Source organism: Carassius carassius, chromosome 28 (genome assembly GCF_963082965.1).
Source record: "Carassius carassius chromosome 28, fCarCar2.1, whole genome shotgun sequence".
Lineage (NCBI taxonomy): Eukaryota > Metazoa > Chordata > Actinopteri > Cypriniformes > Cyprinidae > Carassius > Carassius carassius.
In genome coordinates, this window is record NC_081782.1 from 2064799 (window position 1) to 2090447 (window position 25649).

General features: G+C 35.7%; 4 protein-coding genes across 5 annotated transcripts in view; 2 read left to right on the forward strand and 2 right to left on the reverse strand.

Annotated features, from left to right (window-relative positions):
* Positions 1 to 1028: 1028 nt before the first annotated feature.
* LOC132108345 (claudin-15-like) lies at positions 1029 to 6150 on the reverse strand. Of its 2 annotated transcripts, XM_059515047.1 has the most exons (6): positions 6006 to 6150; positions 5576 to 5858; positions 2503 to 2667; positions 2348 to 2429; positions 1416 to 1526; positions 1029 to 1343 (listed from the first exon to the last, which is right to left on the reverse strand). In XM_059515047.1, exons 2-6 carry the CDS (start codon positions 5793 to 5795, stop codon positions 1250 to 1252), a joined length of 672 nt encoding a protein of 223 aa, XP_059371030.1. In that variant the 5' UTR covers positions 5796 to 5858; positions 6006 to 6150; the 3' UTR covers positions 1029 to 1249. The 2 variants fall into 2 exon arrangements, with proteins under 2 accessions (XP_059371030.1, XP_059371031.1); XM_059515048.1 differs by lacking the exons at positions 5576 to 5858; positions 6006 to 6150 and adding an exon at positions 4039 to 4396.
* Positions 6151 to 8722: 2572 nt separating this feature from the next.
* On the reverse strand, positions 8723 to 14445 carry LOC132107678 (presenilin-associated rhomboid-like protein, mitochondrial). The gene is made up of 10 exons (XM_059513815.1): positions 14301 to 14445; positions 13537 to 13738; positions 12184 to 12324; positions 12065 to 12113; positions 11830 to 11925; positions 10530 to 10679; positions 10359 to 10429; positions 10175 to 10276; positions 9973 to 10070; positions 8723 to 9187 (listed from the first exon to the last, which is right to left on the reverse strand). Exons 1-10 carry the CDS (start codon positions 14372 to 14374, stop codon positions 9073 to 9075), a joined length of 1098 nt encoding a protein of 365 aa, XP_059369798.1. The 5' UTR covers positions 14375 to 14445; the 3' UTR covers positions 8723 to 9072.
* Positions 14446 to 15718: 1273 nt separating this feature from the next.
* On the forward strand, positions 15719 to 23364 carry LOC132107679 (nucleotidyltransferase MB21D2-like). Its single transcript, XM_059513816.1, has 2 exons — positions 15719 to 16031; positions 20155 to 23364. The coding sequence occupies exons 1-2, from the start codon at positions 15797 to 15799 to the stop codon at positions 21417 to 21419; spliced, it is 1500 nt and encodes a 499-aa protein (XP_059369799.1). The 5' UTR covers positions 15719 to 15796; the 3' UTR covers positions 21420 to 23364.
* Positions 23365 to 25277: 1913 nt separating this feature from the next.
* LOC132107681 (fibroblast growth factor 12-like) overlaps positions 25278 to 25649 on the forward strand; it is a 44919-nt gene continuing 44547 nt past the window's right edge. The window contains exon 1 of the mRNA XM_059513820.1: positions 25278 to 25623. Coding sequence (XP_059369803.1) covers positions 25599 to 25623 — 25 coding nt within the window. The 5' untranslated portion in view covers positions 25278 to 25598. The remainder of the gene's footprint in view (positions 25624 to 25649) is intronic.

Genomic DNA, 25649 nt, shown 5'->3' on the forward strand with positions numbered 1-25649 from the left:
AAGAACATACTATCAGTTATTTGAGTATGTGTGTCAAAACAAAACTATCAATTAAATATAAGTAGTATAGGCAGGATAATATGGTGAGTAAATTATACAATTATTGGGTATTCTTTTGTGCAGTTTGGAAGCATTTATATACATTTCTGTATGTAAGTCATTAGGTTAATTTTTCAAACGATTGCAAATGCTGTTCCCATTTTGCATTATGGTTAAAAAAATAGATACATCATCTGTTTTTTATTGTCTGATGTGTTTGCGTTTTTGAGAAATATCAAGATAAGGTTTATAAATGTATTGATTTATGAATGTTTATTGTCATTTCCATTCCAAGGTGTTTAGCTGAAGGGACAAAGTTAATTATTATAACAGGTTGTCTTCAAAGGAATCGAGCGCACGCTTTACACGCTGTTTCCAATAAAACTGAAAATAAAAGAAATCTCTTGGACTTGACTGATAACTTCAGTAAAACATAAAAAAAAAAAAACTGTTTGCACGACTGCTAAAATTTCACAGAATTGGTTTACTCACAGAAACAATGACAAAACACACAAACTAGCAATTTCAGAAAATAATGAGCTTTTCAAAACACCAGAACAGACCATGTAACATTTATATAACATACTAAAATCGATCCATAGCATGACAATTTACATGATATATAAAGTTAATGGGAGATTTAATGAGAAACAAATGTACAGGGAATTGATGTGATGGTGTAAAGCAAAGTTTTGATTAATGTTTTGATTTCTTTTTTTATTTTACTTAAGGTTTTAGTCATTTTTGTTGTCATTTGTGTTAGTTTCAATAGTTTTTCTACATTTTTATTTCAGTTTTAGTTAAGTACTTCAAGTTAAACTAAATGAATGTTTAAAAAAGTAAAAAAAAAATAAATTCAAGTAACAAAAGATTTTTCAAAAATTTTGGTTTTAGTTTTAGTTCACTATAACTCCACTGTAAAGTAAGTTTTTCGTATCAGAATTGAGTCAAAGCTGATATTTTACATGCATGCGGTGAATTATATCTTATCTGAAACACTGCCAGCATCTGCTGATTGAAACTTGAAAACTGAAGTCTTTTCATATAAGCGGAGAAAGTTATATACATTCTAATGCAAGATTATGAAATAATGAACCGTGCACATACATTCATTTAATTAAATAAGCTCAGTTCGTTGATTTCTAAAATGCATGTACTAAAAAAAATACACATTTCCATGTACAAAAAAATGAAAGGTAAAACGAGAGGCTCAGACGTAAGCTTTAGAGGCGCTGTTTTCTGATGCTGGCGCTGGTATGTAGATCTTCTGCGGCTGTGTGGAGCTGTATTTATAGTCGTGACCCCTGAGAAAGAGAGAGAGGAATTCATCACAGATGGGTTTTCGAGCTGTGATCTGTCTCTGGTAAGAGACTCACCGTGTTTGTGCAGGTCTTGAGCTCTTGAAGGAAGAACAGAGGATTGCTCCGCCCAATATAGCCATAGTTGCAGCCGCCCATCCCAGATACAGACCGGCTCCCAGTTCATACCTGAAACATACGCATGCGAGTGTGTTAATTCATCTGAAACAGCATTTACAAGATAATCCAGGGTGCCTAATGTCCAAAAGTGTTTTTTCTCATGTAAAAGCTCACTTCACAAGTCTTTCTGCTGTCAAATCTTGAGTGATTTTGATCAAGTAAAGGTCAGAATAACTCCAGTGAGATATTTCCAGATAAACACTTCCTAGACTGAAGCAGCTCAGCTTTACTTGATTCTCCATCAATCATGTTTTAGAGTCTCAAATCTGATCCTCAGGATCTTTTGAGGAGCGTTTGTTTCCAGAAGCTTTACTTTCACTGTTCCTCAGCGGAGGAATGATCTTCACAAGCCTCCAGAACATCTCACATCTTCTGATCTTCTCTCAATCAGCACTGGATTGCATTGCATTATATGTTTGGATCATTTCAATCTCATCTTCCTAAGACATATCATTGGAGATCCAGAGCGACGACTGATATTTATAAGGACATGCATCCCTACCAATATCCAGCGACTACTATATTGTCCCCAGCAATAATTTTGATCAATCAATTAGATGTCTGTTGTCAATGCCAAAATCAAACTTGGATATTTAGATCATTTCATTTGTATCTGCTCACTGTTATTTAGATCTCAGAATTTCTTCATGCAAATCAGAATCTGCACCAAATTGCATATTCTGTTGATAAAACTGAACTGTTTTTTTCCCTCTATAATCTCACTGTATCAGACTATATGTGGACGAAATATGAGATTCAACAGAAACACATATGCACACTCTTTTTTTAATATTTAGCATGGAGGTTAAATAACCTCATATTTTACTCACTTTGTTCCTCCGTAAAAAGGATTAGTGAACTCCTGAACGACTCGAGCGGCGTACCACGACACAGCTACCATTACACACACACCTGACAGAGAGAACAGACAGAACATGTGAAACTGCTCAGATCATTCAGGCCGAGTGTGTGTTATTACACTGACCTGACAGGATGAACATGATCCCGGCGGTGAGGCTGATCTTCCCCTTCGTCTCCTCAGATGTGCTGCCCAGTTTAGTGCACTTGAGTCCCATCGCGGCCAGAATAACAGACAGCAAACCCAGAATGAGAGCGATTATCATCAGAGCCCGACAGGCCTGGATGTATCCTACAAAACACACACACAACAATAATTGACATGCAAACATACAAATGACTAAGAGTGCATGTACCATGGCAGTAATAAAGATTGTTGTAAATGCATATGATCTTTGAACATTACCACGAGGCAACACCATGGTATTCTCTCATAAAAAAAGATAAAAACTGCTTTTGAAGTGTACTAATAAGTACACTTGAGCTACTAATATGTGCTTTTAAAACACTAATGTATCCATTAAGTTACAAATATATACCATTTAAAAGGAAATAAGGTACAAAAACATACCTTTTAGCTTTTTGTACCTTTTTTCTGAGAGTGTAAAATTAATATCGAAGTCCAGATCATATTTCACCCCAAAAGGGAAAGAAATAATATATTATTTATAATGAATTAATTTAATTTCGCATGAAAGTAAAGCCTGTTCTTGAGACAATTGTGATTATTTTAATTCTGACATTGCTTTTTATTTTAATTATTAAACTATCATTACAGTGTTAAATTAACTAGTTTTCCTGTATTCTTATTAAAAAAATACACACACACATATATAAAAGTTGTTTTGAAAATAATGTCAAAAATGCAAAATATAATTGCTTACACTTTTCTACAATTTTGAAGCACACTTTCGTTCAACATATTAATACTTTTAGTCATTAAGGTCAAATTCAACTGATGAAAAGTGACAGTAAAGACATTTATAATGTGAAAAAAAAAATTATATTTAAATAAAAGTTGTTCTTTTGAACTCTCTGTTCATCTGTGAATCCCGAAAAATAAAATATATCACAGTTTAGACAAAAATATGAAGCAACACAACCGTACTCAACATTGATAATAATCAAAAATATTTCTTAAGCACCAAATCAGCATATTTTCATGATTTCTGACGATCATGTGACACTGAACACTGTAGGAAAGATGCTGAAAATTCAGCTGCGCGTCACTGAAATAAATTACAGTTCAACACAGATTCACACAAATAACCGCTATTTTAAATTATAATAATATTTAACTATTTTTAAACTATTTTGTTAACTTTTTTCAAAAATCTGACCCAAAACTAATGAAATACGAATTCAGGTAACATGCTATATAAATACGGTGATGATATATAAAACAAAAGAAATACAACATTTTATAGTAATATGAAATGAAGCCTATTCTTTTATTTTTATTTAAAGTAAGTTTTACTAAATTAAATAGTTATACCATGATGATATTTGTAAATAATAATTCTAAATGTTTTTTTTTTCATTGTAAATTTGTTACAAAATACCAACAATGTTGAAAATGACAAATCACACGACCCCTTATTTTCCTATTTTGTAGGAAATAGGACCCCTTATTTAGTGTGTGTGTGTGAGGTGTGTGTGTTACCGGACAGAGACAGCATGGACTCAAACTGCTTGCAGTTGGTGATGCCGGTGCTTGCCTCAGTACACGAATGCCACAGGTTCTGATAGTACCACACCGACGTGATCAACTGATCCGCAAACGTCGACGTGCGCCACGAATCATTCACCAACGACACGAAGGAGAGCAGCCAGCCTCCCAAACACATCAGAAACCCCAGCAGCTGAACCCCGGTCGACATGATCAAATCCACACAGTATCCAGTAAACTCTAGAATGAATCCCCAACAGAGCGCTGGACCAGGATGAGATGTGTTTGACCGTGTCAGTGTGTTATAAGAGTCATAAAACCATAAACCCTGGTCCCTCCTGTGTGGCTTGCACTAGATAACACCATGGCAGTCAATACAGGAAGAGTCATGTGACTCAATAGAGAAAAGTTTGAATCTGACCATAATAGCCTCTAAAATCCTTCACCTGTAATGAGCTCAAACTGGGGTCGAAGTGTACGTGGCTTTAAGAATGAGAAAGTCAAACCATAGATTTTGTGTGTGCCTGAACACATTTAATACAAATCATAGCTGAAGCAAGGGTCAATTTTATCTGAGGAAGGGTAATCAAGATGAACTTTGAATGAAGGCTAAAAGGATTGCAAGAACGTTTAAGAAGTCTTGAAGCTTGAACAGATCAGTTTGCAGTCAGGTTTTTTAATGTGTTTGATATTTTTGTGTATACTGTTATTTTAGTATCATTGATATAGCATTATGGTTTTTCATAACATTATGAGTTTGCCTTTATTGTTCTGTTTTCACTTCTCTTACTCTTTTGTTTTTTTTTTTGTCATGTTTTTTGTTTTTATAAAATATGTGTAAAAAAAGATAAATATTGCATTGGCAACTAGCTCAAAGAAAGTATTTATTTTTATTTTATTATAATAACCCTAATTATAGTATTCATTAATATTTCGAATTTTTAAAAAAATATTTTTAGTTTTCATTTAATTATTAGCTAAGGTTTAAGTAATTTTAAAAAAAATTATTTTTTTAAATATATTTATTTATCTTAATTTAAGTACTTGAACTTATGTGTTTTATTTAATAGCCACGACACTATTACCAATTTTCATGTTATTTTTATTTATTATTATTATTTTATTTTTTATTCAATTATCTTTCTGAAAATGGTTTGAGTTTTAGTTAAAAAAAGTATTTTTACTTTTAAGTAAATCCACTTCCTGTAAATCAAATTTTAGTTCATCTTGCTGAAGATTGTTGCCAATTTAAATCTAAAACCCATAAATTAAAAGAAACCAATTCTAAATTTCTAAATTGAGTTAAACGGCAAACAGGGTTCATTTGAGACACTTCTGCAGAAAACTGTGCTGTATTCTAGAGCAAAGGTGTGTGTGTGGGTGTTTTATGAGTTTTTATGACTAGTATAACCTCGTTTTGTCCCAGGATTGAGCCAGAGCGTCCAGTAAAACACTCATGATACTGTATCACTGAAACCAAGCAGTAGTGTGACGTAATGTGAGCAAAGGCCAGGTGGAGTGTGTGTCTCACCTGAAAGGCCCAGAACGGTCTTGAATCTCTGGCAGTGAATGGCTCCGAGCGAGTTAGATGCACATGACATCCACAAGCCTTCAAACTGAGAGCTGGCCGTCACCACCGCCTCCCCGTGACTGGCTTTCCTCCACACGGCTGAGTTGATAGAACTGGACTCCAAACACCAGCCCACGATTCCCAGAAACATTCCCATCAGCTGAAACACCGTCGATGCCATCCTGAGCGATGGATTCTGAGACTATTCACTCTGTGCTCAAAAGTTTACATGCACCTTGCAGATCTGAAAAATGTGCATTATTTTTACCAAAGGGATGATATAAAATGCATGTTATTTTTTATTTTATTTGATGCATTAAGAGCTGGGAGCCTTCGGAAGCTACGGAAGACACTTGCATATTTCCCAAAGCACAAAATAAGTCAAACTTACTCTGATCTTTCACCCCCTGGATCTTAATAGAGGCGTATGAGTCCCTCAGCTGTCCTCAGTGTGATAAGATCATACAGTCTCAAAATCATACAGTCACTGCTGGAGAGGGTTCAAATACACAAAAGATGCTGATAAACCAAAGAATTTGTGGGAGCTGAAGGACTTTTCTGAAGGACAGCAATTAGTACAACTGCTCAGGACAAACATAGGACACACAAACAACCATCACTATACAAAAAACACAGTATTAAGATTTTTATATTTTTATAAATGCAGCTATTATTTTGTCTTGTGGTCTGAACCATCTTTTATGCATCATTTCTTATTCAAGACAGGACAAAATAAAAATGAATTTTTTCACAAAACAAGTAACATTTTGCAGATTCTGCAAGGTGTATACAAACGTTTGACCAAGACTGTACTCTCAAATGAAGGATCTTCAATGGTTCTTATGTTAAGTTTTATAGGGCATATAATTTGCTGTTTTAGAAGATGCTTCTTCACATCAGTATATTGGATTCTAGGTTCTTTGAAGCACAAAAAAAAACACAAATAAAACCAGAAGAGGAGATTCATCAGGCTGGAAAAACACATTTATGAACAAACCGGTCAATAAAAACCTTCAAAATATAAACAGGAATAAAACTGCTAATGTATTGCATGCAAAAGGGTAATAGAAATGTTAATGAACCCCGAACATTTTTCTAATAACTGATTATATTACACATCACAATTCAGTGGAATTTCAACTTGAAAAAATAAACACTTTCTTAATAATAATAATAATAACATCTCAGGACTGTGTTTTAAGGTTTCATGACCCTTTAAAGTTTCATAAAGACCCATAAACTCTTGCAAAGAACTATTTCAGCACAAAGGTTCTAAATGGAACTATTGATGTCATTAAAGTATTTGTGACGTGTTCTATTCATGACTGGTCAAATGCTGGACTTCAAACTCTTGTGAAATAAAAACAAATCACGCAGGGCTTAACTTAGGATTTGATTTATCTAATAACATGCATAAAAATGTTTCACTCATGATGATGAATAAAGCCTTTCAGGAACCAATGCTATTTTAATATAATTGAGATACTATTACGGTTTCATTTGTATTTTTAAAACTAGTTTTTATTTTAGTTGCTTTAGTAATTTTGCCACTTTTATTACTATATAGTTTTTTTATTAATTATTTACCATCGTTTTACATTGTTAAACAAAATGAAAAGGAGAAATATTGCCTTGGCATCTAAAATAAAATCAGTTTAAGTTTTTTTTGTATGTTTCATTTATTATCTAAATAATAGTTATAATGCGTACTTAAAACAAAAGATACACTGATATTAAAAAAAAAATAGCTTAACAGAATATCTGACAAATATTTATAAGTTTAGACCCAAAGCACAATCAGATTGCTACTGATCATTATATTGATGAAAATGAATTTTCAGACGCACCTTCTTTGGCTCCCAGCAGACTGCGACCTAATAATCAAGAATAATTTAGTTAGGTTCCCCCTGAAATGATGGCTTTTGAGCAGGGGTTTCCGTCTATATGTAAGACAGCAGTGATGGGCGAGTGTCACTGAGTTAATATTGGCTTTGGGTCAATAACCCTGAAAAAATCAAACCCTCTTCAAAACACAAAAAGGGGCAGAGATGGCCTTCTGTCCAGATGAGACCCGTCTCTTGATTCAGGGTCATCCGTCTGTTTCACACACTTCACAGGACACTGATTACGCCACGATCAACAAACACAAGAGGCTTTATTCCACTCAAGTGCTTAAAGATCAGTTACAAACGACATTCATGTCCAAAAGTTTGGGGTGCTTTTATAAGACATCTCTTCTGCTCATCAAGACTGCATTTATTTGATCGAAAGTGAAAAGTTCTGTGGGAATAGGTGTTAAAGTGTAATATATTTCTGTGATGTGCATTTCTAAAGAAACATTACTGATTATTATCAATGTTGAAAACAGTTGTGCTGATCAATATTTTTGTGGAAACCGTGATGCATTTAATTTTCCAGGATTCACAGATGAATAGAAAGTTCTAAAGAACTTTCAATTTATTTGAAATAGAACTCTTTTGTTACATTCTAAATGATACTTTTGATCTATAAAAAATAAAAACCTTACAGACCACAAGCTTTTGAACTTTTAACCAGACTTTTGACAACAGGAAAACCCTAAACCCTAAAATTCTAACATTAGGCTTCACTTTGTTTTTTTTTTGCTTAATATTTAGATTTCTTGTGAATTTGGGGTGAAATATGAGCTGGATGTTCCTTCAAGAAACCCCAACCTTGTAATTAAAACTAAAAGACCGCAAAATGAGTGACAATGGGAGAGAAAAGAGTGATGTGACGGAGGTTAAGGAGTGATAACTGAGAAACAGGAAGAGGCGAGCGATACAGTGACTTCATGAAAACATGAGGAAGTGGAAAACAGACGCATTGTTCATGAGCCATTATGATACCATGACTGTTACTGAACTTTGGTCTATCTGAGAAAACAACACTGAAACGGTTTCTACTGATGAGACATATAGAACAGGTGTGTGTGTGTGTGTGTGTTATAGAGATACAGGGTTAATCATTCACATTTAACAAGGACCAAAGTCTCATCTGAAACTCAGAACATAAACAAAACGGAAGCAGAACACGATTATAGCACATTTAACAAAAGCTGGCACCTGATCATTTTTTTTGACAACAGAATTTTAAGTAATAATTTTATTTTTCAAAATGACAGTTACAGACTATTTAAACTTTTTAGTTTCTGTACATGATGTTGAATGTCACTGAGACGTATAGCGTCCCTAGAACTCCGCCCCTCCAGATAAATTAGAATTTTTAAACAAGTGGGTGGAGTTAGTTGGTTTCGAATTTCAAATCGGAGGCGGAGCATAATGACATCACAGTAATACTCACTGTGACTGAAGCAGACCTCACTCTATGACTCTCCCACAGAATACAAAATAGAGTATGAGCTTCAAGTGCATTAATATCTGTGTCTTTGTGTCCATTTTCCAAATAGTTTGTTCTTCACGTCACCATGATGCATGGCTCTAGATCGGGCCGTTTCCGCCAGCGCCCGGTCCTCTCGTTCTGAAGTCATGCCACATCTTCACCAGCGGCTCTCTGTTCTTCCAAATCAGCTCGTGACCATAAACGATGTACCAGCTAGAGGAAGAAACAGACATCAAATACACAGAGAGAGAATTAACATGCTTGTATTTACGTGTTTACAACTGGTAAAAAGATCTATTAACCTGCTGTTATAATGGAAAAAAAAAAAAAAAGAGTAAACTTTACAGCTTTTCATTTTTTATTAGTAAAAGAAGTACTAAAATAAAATCGAACTAAATGAAATAAAAATAATAAATACAAATAATTAAAAAAAACTATATAGAAAAACAAGGTTTTTTTTTTCTAAACCTTTCACTAAAATTAAAGTGAAAACACAAATTTAAAAATAAAAATCTAATAAATCAAATATTATTATAATACTGTATTATCAAATTATAACAAAAACTCTAATAGTATATTAATGATACAGAATTAACAGTGGTACAAGTAATTTGCCAGCGTTATATTAGTATTATTTATATATGTGTTAATATTTTGACCTATAATTATATTTTATTATTTTCGGGTTTAATTTTAATTTTAGTCATTTAATTATTTGCCATTTTTATTAGTTTCTGTTTTAAATATATTTATTTATTTCTTCAACTTCATTTTTTTTACTTTAATTTGATTTCGTTTTAGTTGCAAAGGCTACATTTCTAATTTTCACTACAAGTTTTTAATCTAATATTAATTTTATTTTATTTCATTTCAGCTTTATTTCAATTAATTCATAAACACAATATTTAATAGTTCTTGTTAACAATAACAACACTTTCTCCTTTCAAAAACATCTAGACTGATCTAAATGTAAGTGAAGGCAGAGATAAATCACTCACATGCCGAATAAAGCTCCACCTAAATGAGCTGCGTGATCGAAAAAACGCCATCCCAGAATCAAGCCTGCGGTATCCAAGGCAACGATGGCCTTGAGAGCCTGTTGGCAAGAGAAGATCATTAGAATGTGTCTATCATTACTAAAAACAACAACAACAAACATCTCTCTCACACACACACACACACACAGAGAGAGAGACTCACGTTTCCGGCGGTGAAGGTGTACATGGGGAGGAAGATGATGGCCAGTTTGGCTTCAGGCATTTTGGTGCAAACAGCTGCTAGGACAGCCATGATGGCCCCTGACTGACACAATGCAATAATCTGTTCACTACATCCACATGAACATGGTGAAATCCTGACATGTTTAATCTGAAAACACACTCACCGCCCCCAGTGATGGACCGAACCGACCCATCGCTGTTTTACTCACATAACTGACAAACGTAGAAATCACACCTAAGAACACGGGCACAGAAAGATGAAATCAAATAATACTGATGAATTTAAGGAGCGTAGGATGGTTTTGGGAATCTGAAAACTCTTAAATGACCCAGACCTGAGGAGAGGTAGAGCGCCATGAACTGCTCTTTGCCCATCATGTTGACGATGCTCGAAGAGAAACTCCAGAGCACGTACATGTTGGCCGCCATGTGAAAGAGAGAATAGTGACTGAATGTGGACAGCAGCATGGGCCAACACAGCACCTCTGAAACCAGATTACAATCCAGATTAAATTACTGTGCAAACCACATCTCAATCCAGATTAAATAAGAGTGCAAAAATCTAAATTCAGATTAAATTGCTGAATAAACCAGGTCACAATCCAGATTAAATGACTGTGCAAACCAGATCTCAATCCAGATTAAATAACAGTGGAAAGAACACAATTCAGATTAAATTGCTGCATAAACCAGGTCACAATCTAGATTAAATAACCGTGCCAAAATCACAATTCAGATTAATTTACTGCGTAAACCAGGTCACAATCTAGATTAAATAACCGTGCAAACCAGATCTCAATCCAAATGAAATAACAGTGGAAAAAACACAATTCAGATTAAATTGCTGAATAAACCAGATTACAATTCAGATTAAATAACAGTTCCAAGATCACAATCCAAATTATATAACAGTGGAAAGATCACAATTCAGATTAAACAGCAGTGCAAATATCACAATTCAGATTAAATAGCAGTCCAAATATCACAATTTAGATTAAATAACAGTGGAAAGATCACAATCCAGATTAAATAACAGTGGAAAGATCACAATCCAGATTAAATAACAGTGGAAAGATCACAATCCATATTAAGTTACAGTGGAAAGATCACAATTCAGATTAAATTACTGCAAACCAGATCAGAATCAAAATGAAATAACTGCATAAACCAGATCAGAATTCAGATTAAATTACAGCATAAAGCAGTTAATGTTATGTTGTTGTAATCTTGTTATTTCTCTTATCAGTTTTTGTTTTAAAAAACATTTCTATTTTATTTTTTATTAAATTGTTTTTCATCTTATTTTAAATAACATAATATTTTATCTTCAAGTATAGCACTCTGAATTGCAGTTGCTGATATACCACCAAGTCATTTTGTGCATAATGAAAATTAACATATTACATTCATTTTTCTTCTCAGTTTGCTTATGACTCATTATTATCAATTTGAAAATCTATATTTTACTTTCCAATACAAAAGAAACCTGAAAACATGCCAGACTGTACAAAAAAAGTGTTATCAGATCTTTTCAATCCAACACGAAATTCCTCATTTTGAGGCGATGTAATCAAGAGACAAATTTGATATTCAGATGCAGCACATTATGAAAGTGAAACAGATGAGTGGACTCACTGGAGGAGGGGTCAGATGTGAAGTACTTGAGCATGGAGCGCTGCAGAGAAGGAACTCTCCAACAACAAAACACCAACGCATTCGCTACAATGATGCCTGAGAGAGAGATTTGTTCAGATGGAACGGTGCACAGAGAAATAGATGGACAGTATTGGTTTATTTAATAAAACTGCATCTAAAATGCTCATCTGTGTAATATGGATGCATAAATTTGGTTAGTGTCATTCAGACTGACCTGTGACTGTTTTTTGTCCATCACTTAAACTGTTCCACCACTGATTCACCTGCAGAACAACAGAAGTCTGTTAAAAACACACATCAGAAAACATTAATGTCCATTAAAGGGACACACACCTGCTTGCGCAAATCTCCTTGTTTCTGAGGCCGTATCTTCTCCAGCCAGTCAGCTTTGACATCGTCAAAATAACTCTGTACACGAGATTTGAGACTTTCGTACTGCCATATCGCTGCTCCGCCGAACGAACAACCTGTAAACTGAGCTGGAGTTATTACGAGATTCTAAAATATTACAATCCACACACACATTGGACTTTATTCATGAAATACAATGAATATGCAAATCACATATGAAACAATTTGGGACAGTTTTACAAACAGCTTCCCCCAGCACAAATTGTCTTTTGATGTCAGGTTTTACTAAAGACGCACAGTGATGGAAACAGTCATTTTCTGCCTGACCTTATTGAATATGCATTTCCCTGATGCTAAATTTGTGGGAGGAGAGTATTCAAATTAATCATGCAATGGGTTTCACTAACATTTGTGCTTGTCAAATTACTGGTATTTGCACCATTATTTAATGCTCAAATAAAGCAGGTCTCAAACTATTTTGCACTTTAAATGGCTGTAGTTGTTGTTGCTAAGAGGAGGCAACGCAGAGAAGAGAAAGTGCATGGTAGAAGGGAGAGGATTTTTTCCACACATTAATTTAAAGCAAGAAAAATACATTGTCAGATCAGAATCCAGATTAAATAACTGCATAAAGCAAATCAGAATTCGAATTAAATAACTGCATAATCCAGATTAGAATCATTAAATAAATACATAAACCAGATTAGAATCCATAATAAATAACTGCATAAACCAGATCACAGTTCAGATTAAATAACTGCATAAAGCAGATCAGAATTCAGATCAAATTACTGCATAAACAAGATCAGATTTCGAATTAAGTAAATGCATAAACCAGAATAGAATCCAGATTAAATATCTGCAAAAACTTGATCACAATTCAGATTAAATTACACAATGCCAAGCCATGTTATTTTTAACTTGCTTCCGGAAATTAAAGATGACTTCGAACCCTCAAATAGGAAGGTTGATCAAAACTTCTAGCAAACCTTAATATTTTGGCCTCCGGTTCTTTTCAACGTACTGTGGTTCTTTATTTGCGAGTACGCTAATCTGATCTGCGTTTGGTATATTGTGTTGGTCAATATGTAGATGAGATGTTGCGTCGATGTTCTTTAATTTGCACGTTGTTAATAAATCACCCACAGAAATTTCCATGCCCATCGGCGATCTTTGGGAATTGCGCTCTTGCGCTACTTTGCCTTAAGTAAAACAGGTCCTTTATATTGTAACTGTCCCACTAAACTAAATATAACTAAATATAATAATAAAAAATGTGGATTAACACAGACATTGTTTCTGCATATTTAATGCCATATGTCAGAATATACCTACCCCTATGGTGAAGACAAATGGTTTGACCAGTCTGCCGAATGACCTGGTGGGTGCGTGTGGGGTGGGCGGGTCTGGAGCAGGAGCCACGTCCTTTTTGTTTAGGATTTCAATTTGCTCCGCCTCTTCTGCCACGCCCTTCTTAGGCTCCACCTTCTTCGCTACCTTGCGAAAGCCACACCTCTGCTGCGTCTGACGAGTGAATCTATTTAGATTAAAACAACCATCAAATATTGCATTTATTTAGATTTTTCAATAGGAGCAACGTGGAAATAAAATAAAAACGGCAACCCAAAAATGTTATCTTAATTTATAAATACATTTTTGATAAAAGTAACCTTGAGAGAACATAAAAACAATAAATGTAATGCATTTATTTTCAATAATTTAATTAAGTTTTTACGAGTGCAATAATCAAATAAAATTTAAATCTTCAAAAAAATGAGCCTTATGACTGGTTGTGTGCTTCAGGGTCACATTTAAGATGTAATATATTACATTATAATCTAATAATGATGGAATGAAACGGTTCTCTGCTCATCTTAAATAATGTTTATATCTATAAATGCCATCATAACAAAGAACTAAGCACACGTTTATCATCTAAACAGCTGCTCGTTACCATTATGTTTATAGTGATATTCATTCCATTACACATACTGTAAGATGAAGCTTTACTGGTGAGCTGATTAAAGCCTCTAAAGCTGCTGTGAGTGATGCGAGGCGCTCAGGATATAAACACGCAGTCAGAGGAGTGTGTGTGTTACCTGTTCGTCAGGTAGTGTGTGCTGATGATGTCCTCTGAAACCCATCTGAACACTGAACCTCTTAGCGCCATCATCACTGCTGCGACCCCACGAGACACTGTGATGCAGCTGCTGCTTGCACTTCCGCTTCCGGCTCAGAGCGCGCGCACAGCGGCGCTTGCTGGAGGAGCGCGCGCACTGACACACTGACACGATCAAAGAAAAAAGCGACTTACAGATGAGGACAGTGGAAGCAATCAAAACCAACAAAAAGAGCAATGATATATAAGTGCTATAACAAGTCTCAGTTAGGTTAACACAGTACACGTAGCATGGGATTTTAAATAATATAATAAATAAAAAGAAAACAGATAGAACAGAAAAAGAATAGAGCAAGATAGTGTTAGAGGTCATATATATATATATTTTTTTTTTTACTTATTTGCAGGTTTGCATTCAGTTCATTTGTTTATATTTATTCGCTAATTTTACTGACTTATTTGCAGAACAGTGTTAATCAATGTTTTATATTTGGAAGTGTTTATACATTTACTTTTATATCAGTTTACTCTTACTATTTTTGAGTTATTTATTAATTTATTTGCGGTTGTTTAGTTTACTCATTTGTGGCAGATTTTGACTCACTAGTGATTGCATGCTTTCACAATTGTTTATTTTTATACATTTTTTATAATTTTATTATTTATTATTTTGGCATAGTTGCCACATTTGTTTGTATTTGTATTTACGTTTATCTCTTTTATATTATTTATTTATTTGCACGTTTGGTCATTTGTAATTTTTTTATTCACTAATTATGTGGCAGGGTTTGCACATTTGTTTTTACTATATTTTATTTTAATTGAATCAATTTCTATTTTTGTCAGAATTAATATTTTTGTTTATTTGCATACTTGCACATTAGTTTATTTATTTCATTCATATTATTTATTTATATATTTGCACGTTTGGGAATTTCTTAATTTTTTTATTCACTAATTATGTGGCAGGGTTTGGAAAAAAATATATATTTAAAAATATATAAATAAGTTAAAAAATAAACTAAATATAATTGTAAAATAATACAAATAATTAAAAAAGCAAAATAAGCAAAAGCATGCAAATAATAAATAAATTTATTCTGACAAAAGTAGAAATTCATACAATTGATAAAAATATCATAAAAACAAATGTGCGAAACTCCCGAAAATGAAATGTGTAGTAAAAAATTATAATTAATTAAATGAATAAATGAATAAATACATTAATTGGCGAATTTACACAGCAATAAATAAAAAACTATTACATATTAATGTATTTAATTATTTGTGTACTTAGCGATTTATTTATATACCTCAGCATTTATTTAATGATTTAATGTTGAGTAATTTGGCCCTCCATAGTAAAACTATATAAATCAGTGTTGGTCCGCGGCTGCGCGTCATCGCGCCTCCGGCTTCAGTTCAGCCAGCGCGTGCGCTCCGCGGCTCCCGGTTCACCGTCTCCTCCTCGCGAACATGGCGGCGCCTGCGCTCTCCAGCCGGGCTAGTTCAGCTGGCAGCAGCCCCACCGCCACCCCGAGCAGCACCAAACACGTCCCGCAGGCCCCCGAGCTGGACTTCAGGTCCGGAGCCCGGATAGAGGAGCTCAACCGGCTGATCGCCGAGTTCAGCAAGCACGAGCAGCGCGAGTATGACGACCAGCGCGCGCTCGAGATCCACACGGCCAAGGACTTCATCTTCTCCATGCTTGGTGAGGAAGAGCTCTACTTCTGACACAATGCAACTCATGAATCCATGCATGCATTTGAAAGGGAGAGTGCGCTTTTGCGCGTTCAATGCGTCTGTTTGTCTTTGCGCTTCGTTCTTCGTTAAGCATCGGATGGGTGTGTTTGCAGCTCCAACACCCCCAACTCGTGTTTGCACTGCTATTCTGATGCTTTATTTGCATGAGATGGCAAAATCAGGTCATCTGCTTGCTGTTGAAGTAATATCTCAGCCAAAAAAAATGCATATTCTGTCCTTGTTTACTCCTTTGTTTACGGCTGGATGTCTTAACGTCTTCTCTGGAAAACAAAAGGAGATTTACAATTTCCAAGCCTCTCTGCTTTCTGTTTTCATTCAGTGAAAGTGGAAGGTCAGCGGTGGCTTTTAAGGTCCGGAAAGAGCAAAAAAAAAAAAAAACACTCTTTACAAAACCATTTATCTTTAAATGACATGTAGCTGAGTAAATAAGGACAGAATTTTAATTTCTTTGGGTTTAATTATTAGAAGGAGATAAAAAAAGGCAAAGACAGCTTGAGGAAAAGCAAATGTGTAAACAAAAATAAATACAATTAAACTAGAATAGCAAAATAAATAAACATGCAAATAAATAATTACATTTTATAATTAAATAAATTGCCAAATGTGAATAAAATAAGCCAATAAATTAATTAAAATACATTTAAAAATATACACATAATAAACACATCTAAAGCATGCGAATAAAACAAAATTCTTCTTTTTTGGAAACTCTTTATAGGCCTATAGCTGATGTACATGGAAAAATATGCATGACATTAATTCGAATTTATTTGTTAAAAACTCTGCAATTCAAATGCATGAAAATGTCATATGCAATTCATGTACACAAATCTTACATTTAGCTCTAAATATGTTTTGGAGTGGAAATGGTTGTTAATTGGAATAAAAATGCAATGTTCAGCCAGACCAGCAGGAATAAGTGACGCCAGTACAAAGGTCATGACTAGAACATAGAAGCTGCATTTATTTGTAAAAGAGTTGAATTCTCAGAGACGCTGAACAGAAGTGCTGCATTGTGAAGCAGCAGAGATCGGTCCAGATGCATGAGTTCAGCCTCAGGGCGATGCAGTGATGCTGTCTGTGCACGGACTCACTGTCAGCCATCCAGTAACACTCTCATCATGTGCTAGAGAACAATCTGAGGACAGGATGAAATCAAAACGGCCAGTGTAGGAAAGTCAAATTGGTTGCAATCAATCAACTGAATTTCAGAAACCTCCTCTGCTAAAACTTGGATCTGTTAGTATTTTTTCTGAAGAAAGACAAACATAAACGGGGATAAAAACTAGAATATTAAATGTTATAGATTTATATTTTCTGAGTAATCCACTATTTTGTGGAGGAGAGCCAAACGTAAAATTTTCACCTGAGATTCGGAGCCAAATTACAGGGTGAAGAAATGACTTTTAAAAAGATAGTAGCATCGTGTTATTTTTAGACTTAGATTGTTAGGTGTATTAGTAAAATCTGTTGACTTTAACAATACTTGTTATGTTATATGCCAACAGTGACCATTGAAAAATGGGTGAAAAAACATTTTGCGTGTTTTCCCCCCAAGGTTTGCATGCATGTTGCTCAAGAAGTATTAAATGTATCTTAATATCCTTTCAGTTTTGGGGGTAACACTTTACAACAAGGTTACATTTTTTAACATTACTTAATGCATTACATTTATTACATTATTTATTATATCCTTGTTAATGTTAGTTAATAAAAATGCAGTTTTTCATTGTTCATTCACAGTGCATTAACTAATGTTAACCAACACAACTTGTGATATTTAATAATGCATTAGTAAATGCTTAAATGAAAATGTATATTAATAAATGTTGTAGAAGTATTGTTCATTCTTGGTTCACGTTAACTTATGAACCTTATTGTAAAGTGTTAACGATTTTGTTTTTTAACACACTTTTCTTTTGCTATCTTCATTTTTATTGCCCTAATCCAGGTCTCCAGGAGTAAATAGTTAAATTCAGTGGTCAAAACCCAAATATGCATCACTTTGCATACAGCTGGTGCCAGTGTGGTAAAATGTCGGAAGAACACATAATGTTGAAAATAGAAATATACCTTGTTTACCTCTGTCAAAATGATTGCATGTAACACACCTATCCGAGAGCCAGAAATATAATTTTTCCAGAGTTTGCATGACTGTATCTTAAGAAATATTAAAAATATCTTAATATACTTTCACATCCTGGTTCCTAAACTTCTTTTGCTATCCTCATTTATATGGTTCAATCCTAGTAATCTCCTAGTAATGCAAATTGTTAAATTATTCACATTTTCAATTTGTCATTTTGATCCCCTTCTATGAAATAGTGGATTACTTGGTGGAAATACATCAATGATATTTAATATTTAGCCTTTTATTTTTCATTATGTGCTTCTTTCAACAGAAAAAAATGATCAAAATCCATATTTTTAGTTGAGGCGACACAGAAAGACCGTCTTGCATGCTGAGCTGAGTTTACTGTGCTCTTCTTGTTATGATAGATGCTTAAAATTGTGGGCCTGAAGGTGTATTTCTGAATGTTGGACTCGCTGTGGCCTCTGGAGGAGTGTGACAGGTGTTCAGGGCCCACACACACACACACACACACACACACACACACACACACACACACACAAAGTTGTTTTGGTTTTTCTGAGCGTCTCTGGAGGTTCTTCTGCTCCTGATGGGAGATTTTAATACCCATGAGTCACTGCCTGGCGCATGTACACTTGAGCTCAGATGTGACTTGGGATTATAATCTTCAGGAGTCAGTTGGCTGTTTCTCAGTGTATTGTTTGGAATGTTTTTGTGTTTGTGTAGGAATCGTTTTATAGTCTCTATTGCATGTGCTCTGTTGCTCTTGTGGTTATAGATTAACCTTTATGTCAATTGCTTTATTGTTAAATTCTGTTCTGTGAAGCAATGTCGCCTTTCTCTCTAATGCTGCGCTCACCTCTCGCCGAAATTGTGAAATAACAACATTACAACATGGAAAATGTTAGTTTTTGTGGCAACGCTCATGACACCGAAGTGCTTTCATTTTAAGAAACTTAATCGCTACGCTTATGTTCGCATTCATGAAAATGTATTATTTTGCAATGCCATTTTGTCAGGTTATACAGGTGCAAATTTAATTCACCTCTTTATTCTCTTGCAAAACATTGATCAGCTTTAATAAAACTGCATTTTAAACGGCATGCAGAGCAAAAACCAAGTGTGAGAAGTCTAGGTTTTCATCAAATTTCAAACTATTGTTTTCAAAAAGGAACTTTACTCTCACACATTGCACATCACGACTTCTAGAAATACACATAAACACGAAACCTGACACACAGTCTCTTGTAATTGCATATTTTTTCTCTTTTGTTGGTTTTGATTGCTTCTATTGTCCTCATTTGTAAGTCACTTTGGATAAAACCATCTGCTAAATAACAAAATTTAAATATAATGTAAATGTAAATAACAAAACTAAATTTTAAAACAAGCCCCAAATCAAATAAATAACACAAATAAAGTAATATTTTGTATAAATAAAATAAGGCTTTGTCTGTGCTCTTTCCATTTAAACTTAGAGGCAACCACTGCATTTTAATCCTCATCCACACAAAGATGCTGCATACATGCAACATGAGCATTTCCTTGTTTCCAAACACAAGCGTAAACAAAGCAGCGCTGCACTTATGAACATTAATATGAATTATACAGAGGTAAGATGAAAAGAAAAAACACCATCTAAACCTTTCTAAAGACTGTAAGTTCCCCTCAGACATACATTCATATAAACTCCTACCCTAATTGAATCGCAATTTGTTTAGCATCTCAAGGGAACATAACATTAGAAGGGTACATAAAAACCATGCATTTTAAGGTTAGACTTTACATTTTGATATTAAATCCATTATCGTATTGCATAGAAATGTTCTACACAGTATTAAGTTCAATTACATAAGATGTAACTGTAATTAAATGACAGAAATAAGAGCAATCCTCTACTTTACTCTTTCTAGGGACAAGTAATTAAATTAAAGTATGTACTATGTAATTTGCTAACGATGTTATTTTCTGTTTACAGGCATGGTGCAGAAGTTGGACCAGAAGCTCCCGGTTGCCAACGAGTACCTGCTGTTGTCTGGCGGGGTGCGGGAAGGTGTGATTGATATGGATCTGGACGAGTTGACCGTATTTGCGCGGGGAGCAGATTACGACATGGACTTCACGTTACTGGTTCCCGCGCTCAAACTCCACGACAGAAACCAGCCGGTCACGCTAGACATGCGTCAGTCGGCGCTCTGCCACTCCTGGCTTAGCCTGCGTCTGTTTGACGAGGGAACCATCAACAAGTGGAAGGACTGTTGCACGGTTGTAGACCATGTTAACGGTGCCACCAATTACTTTTTCTCACCCACGCTGGTGGCCGACTGGTTCTACGAATCCATTAGTATGGTACTGGCGGAGATCCAGAAGAAGCCTCAGCGTGGCGTCCCACGGGTTGAGAAGGTCGAGCGCAATGCAACCATCATCTCCATCATTTTGGGCGTCGGAGGCAGTCGGATGTTGTACGATGTGGTTCCTGTAGTCTCGTTCAAAGGATGGCCAGCGGTTGCCCAAAGCTGGCTAATGGAAAACCATTTTTGGGATGGGAAAATCACAGAGGAGGAAGTGATTAGTGGGTTTTATTTGCTGCCTGCGTGCTCTTCTACAGGCCAGAAGGAAAACGAATGGCGCTTGTCGTTTGCGCGCAGCGAGGTGCAGCTGAAGAAGTGCATCTCTGCGAGTCTCATGCAGGCGTACCAGGCTTGTAAAGCTCTGATTATTAAGCTTCTGTCTCGACCCAAAGCCATCAGTCCGTATCATCTGCGCTCGCTCATGCTTTGGGCCTGTGACCGCCTGCCGCATACGTACTTGGCGCAGGAAGATTACGCCGCGCACTTTTTGCTCGGGTTGATCGATGACTTGCAGCACTGCTTGGTGAATAAGACCTGTCCGAATTACTTTATCCCGCAATGCAACATGCTAGAGCACCTCAGCGATGACACGGCCTTGCTTCATGCGCGCAAGTTGTCGTCTGTTCGCTCCGACCCAGCAGAACACCTGCGAAGTGCAATAGAGCACGCTAAAGCCGCGTCGCGACTCACGATGGAGCTCCAGTGGCGCGGAGGAAGCTCAAACCTGTCGTCTCCTCTGATAGAAACCGGAGTCGATCAGCAACCAGATGACCGACTCGCGAAGAAACTCCAGCAGCTGGTCACGGAGAATCCTGGGAAGTCCATTTCAGTCTTCATCAACCCAGATGATGTCACGCGACCTCACTTTCGCATCGATGACAAATTCTTCTGAAACCTTGCCCACTGATGTGATTGGGTGCTGCCTGCAGATGACCTCATATTTCCACTCATGTCAAATTATTCGGAAGCCACGCCCACTGATGTGATTGGGTGCTGCCTGCAGATGACCTCACATTTCAATTGATAACAAATTATTCTGAAGCCACACCTTCTGCTCTTATTGGGTGTTGACTGGGGATAAGCTCAATTTTACATCCATGATACATTTTTCTGAAACCACGCCCCCTGATCTGATTGGTTGGTGCCTCCAGGCGACCTCATGCGAATTCATTTTTGCATTGATCATTTTTCTGAAGCCATGCCCCCTGATCTGATTGGGTGCTTACTGGGGACGAGCTCACTTTCGCATTGATGACAAATTCTTCTGAAGCCATGCTCTATGATCTGGTTGGCGCTGATTTTTTTTTTTTAAGAGTCCCGGAAGCAGTAAGCCTTGTGTTTTGCACAGCGCTGGAGATGTTAAACGCTTCAGGCTCTGAATATGATGTTAAAAATGGACATGATCTTGTTTCACTGCTGCCAGGTTGAAGTTGTTCACATATTTGTTCCTCCCCATTATGGATGCCCGGCTTTTACGGGAAGGATAGAGAGCGAGCAGGAGATTTCTGAAAGGATGTGGGGGGAGGACGGTTTGTGCATGGCTCATGTGGATAACAGGAAACCCATAACTCCACTCAGAAGTGCAATTAGACAAAATGTGTTTATACGCTTTACTAGTAAGTACACTGTAACATGATATTGTAAACAAGCTGTTTTAGACACCGTCGTTTCACAAACACACTTACAGAAGAACTTTATTCTCACAAACTGCACATTACAGACTCACACAAACACACTCCCTGTGACTATAGAGGTTTTGTTTCATTTTAGGTGAATCTCATGTAAACATTTCCGTTTATTATTCTACCCCCCTAAAATGCTATGAGTAATTATGTTGCATTAAAAAATAAAGCCTCTTTTAGAACTAGTTTTCGTTATGACAATATTTTCATGACATTTAAACCCATTTTAACCCTAAATGGACCATTTTAATGGAGTTTTAGTAAATAAAATGTAAAAAGAAAAAATCACTAATTCAAAATCATAAAAAAATGAAATAAGCCTAAATTAAATATACACATCATTTATCAATTAATATTGCAGTCTAAATTAAATATCTTTTTTTGCATTGCATTTAATGAGAATTGCAATGTAAAAAAATGCTTGTCAAGAAAAATCTTGATCCTAAAATATGCTTTTAAATTGCTTTCATGAGATTCACCTCTTGGAAAGAACAATTCTAAACACAAAACTTGATTTGTGTTTATATATATATATATATATATATATATATATATATAATGCGCTGCTAAATATGATCGGTGCATTGAATCATTTGTTTTTGTAGTAATTTGTGTATTTTGGTCAATATATGATGTGCTTTGTAACTGTACATACTGCTGTAATTAGCCCCGCCTACTTCTCCCAGTTAGACCAATCAGCCTCCGCCAATCATGTGATGTGGTCTCATTTAATTACTGACACATGCATATCTTTGCATGTTATTGGTAGGAGGGAAGGATCAGAACAGATCAAACATGAATCTTCAAGTTCTACAGGGACCAATCGTAATGCCTTATCACAGAAAATAAACCAGTGGGATGTTTTTATTCAGATTAAGGGGATCCTAAAGACCCTTTTATAGCCTCACCATGCGTTCCTCCTTATGATCTAATTCAGGACATATCAGAACTAAACCAAACATTGATTTATTTGAACTGTCGTCATTAGGCTAATGTCCATGAGAATTGTGTGTACATGTTGTTATTATTATGCTTGATAAATATCTAACATGCCAGTAGGCTTATGGACACCTCAGCAAAATAACATATCTGCTCTGGATCAGTGTTGTATTGCATTTTAAACTTGTGTTTGGTAAATAAAGCTGTACAGAAGTGCTTAAGTGTGAGGAAGAGTTTGTTTATTCTGTTTTGCATTTCCAAAATAACCTAAAAAAATGTGTTTTCAGTATTTAAAAAAAGCGAATTAAGTTTCTATATTTGAGGTTCAAAAGTTTAAGATTGTTTAATGTTTGTGAAGACTCTTCTACGCACCAATGCTGCATTTATTTATTAGAAATACAGTAAAAACAGTCAATTATAAAATATTACCATTTAAAATAACTTATTTCTGCGATCAAAGCTGTACTTTCAGCATCATTCCTTCTTTCTTCAGTGTCACACGATCTTCATAAATCATTATAATATGCTGATTTGCTGCTCGACAAATTTTTTTGATTATCATCAATGTTGAAAACAGTAGTGTTGCTTCATATTTTTAAGGAAACAGTGATGCATTTTAATTTTCAGGTTTCTTCAATGAATTGAAAAGTCAGAAGTACAGCATTTATTTAAGTGGCGTTGTAAATGTCTTTACTGTCACTTAATGCATTCTTACTGACAAAAACGTTTTTTTTTTTGTTTTTTTTAGATTAGTAGACCGCAATATCAACTGACTTCGTCCCTTTCTTTGACTCATTATGTAATCAGTCTGCCAAAAGCTGCTATGTTTATGCACAAAATTGGATTGCAAAAATGACATCATTGTTGCATGCAACCATTTGAAGCATTTAACCTCCTGTTTCTCCAGCTGTTTCTTTGAAAATTGCAGTGTTTGATTCCTACTGAATTGAAATATATTGCAATATTACTGCTTCTCCAGCAACTTATTTAGTTAGAGAGCACCATCAGGGATCACAACCCACATGCTGTCAGCTAAATGCTCTTTTTACCACTGTATTAAAAGCACCGAAGCTGTAGGAGAAACATTTGGATGGAGTTTTTCCTCCAGGAGCTCCGCTCAGCTAAAGTGCTGCGATGGAGAATTACAGATGTGTGTGTAAGAAAGGTAACTGCTGAGAAGTTTATCAGTACAACAGAATGCCTCTTTGTAAATAACAGCTCAGGATGATGATAAACTGTATGTGTGTGTAAATGCTGAGAGCTGTTGTTAATTCTTGCTGACCGGAGGAAGGTAGAGTTTCAAGCTCTTTTGCGCACATTTAGATATGACACACCTGCTCATTCAGTTTTGCTTAAGCAGCTGAATACCAAAATAATTCCGCTCCGTTTTAAATATGAGTGTGTGAGTTTGCGCAGGCCATGCCAGGTTATATATGCCATTGTGTGTGTGTTTGTGTGTGTGTGTGTGTGTGTGAGAAAGAGGTTTTTGGTTTGTTGACGTTAAAGATTTTTAATCTACCATGCTTTTGCACTCTAAAAAACCTATTGTACAAAAATGTTAAACCCACTTAAAAAAAAAAAATCTAATAATGTTTCAAGTTATATTTTCTGTTTGGCCATTTTATAAATATGTATTTTTATAATTGTAAAAAAAAATAATTACAGTTGATGTTGCCTTCCATATATTTTCAATCCAAGAAAATACTTAAAATTTCACATTTGAAGAAAAACGTTTTTCATTGTCTATGCCATGACACTTTTTTTTTAAATGCTGCTAAAAAGTTTAACATTTAATCTCTAGTATTATTATGGTCTGTTGAACAAGTTGGTTACAGAATGAAATTAAATGGCAGATGCAAACACATGCCATGTCATTCAGTAGTTACATTTTGACAAATTCATTCATGCTAAAATATATTATTAAGAGCACTAGACAAAGTTATGTATTGTGTGAATAACATCTTTTTTTTAATGGAAAATAAAAAACATACACCTTAAACAAATCTCAAAATGTTCTCAGTATTATTAAAATATGTGTAATTGCTCTATATGAATTATTATTAAAACATCAGAGTATCCACCGTGATAATTCAGTCTGATACCTGTACCATGGTGAGATTGAGGACCACATCGGGACTCTTTGGTGAGTGTCACATGACACCTGCGGTGACGTCACGCCCGTGTGTCTGAAAGCGGCGGAGCTGCGATAGCTCCGGATAACGGCGCGCGGAACGAGCCCCGGTCGGACGCACGCACACTCACGCGCTCCAGCGTCAACAAACACCGCCACGCCCGTGATTCCGCCGCTGCCTCAGCACCGGACGGCGCGTGAAGTGACTGACAGCTGCTCTCACGTGAGAGTCGAGCCAGGAACCGACACCAAGCAGCGAGCAACGTGTCTTCATCATCGGCATCCTCTTCCTCCGTGACCGACAGCAGCGCTACGGGAGATGGAGAGCAAAGACAAGAGCGCCGGTGAGCGACTGACGTCATTTCACCTA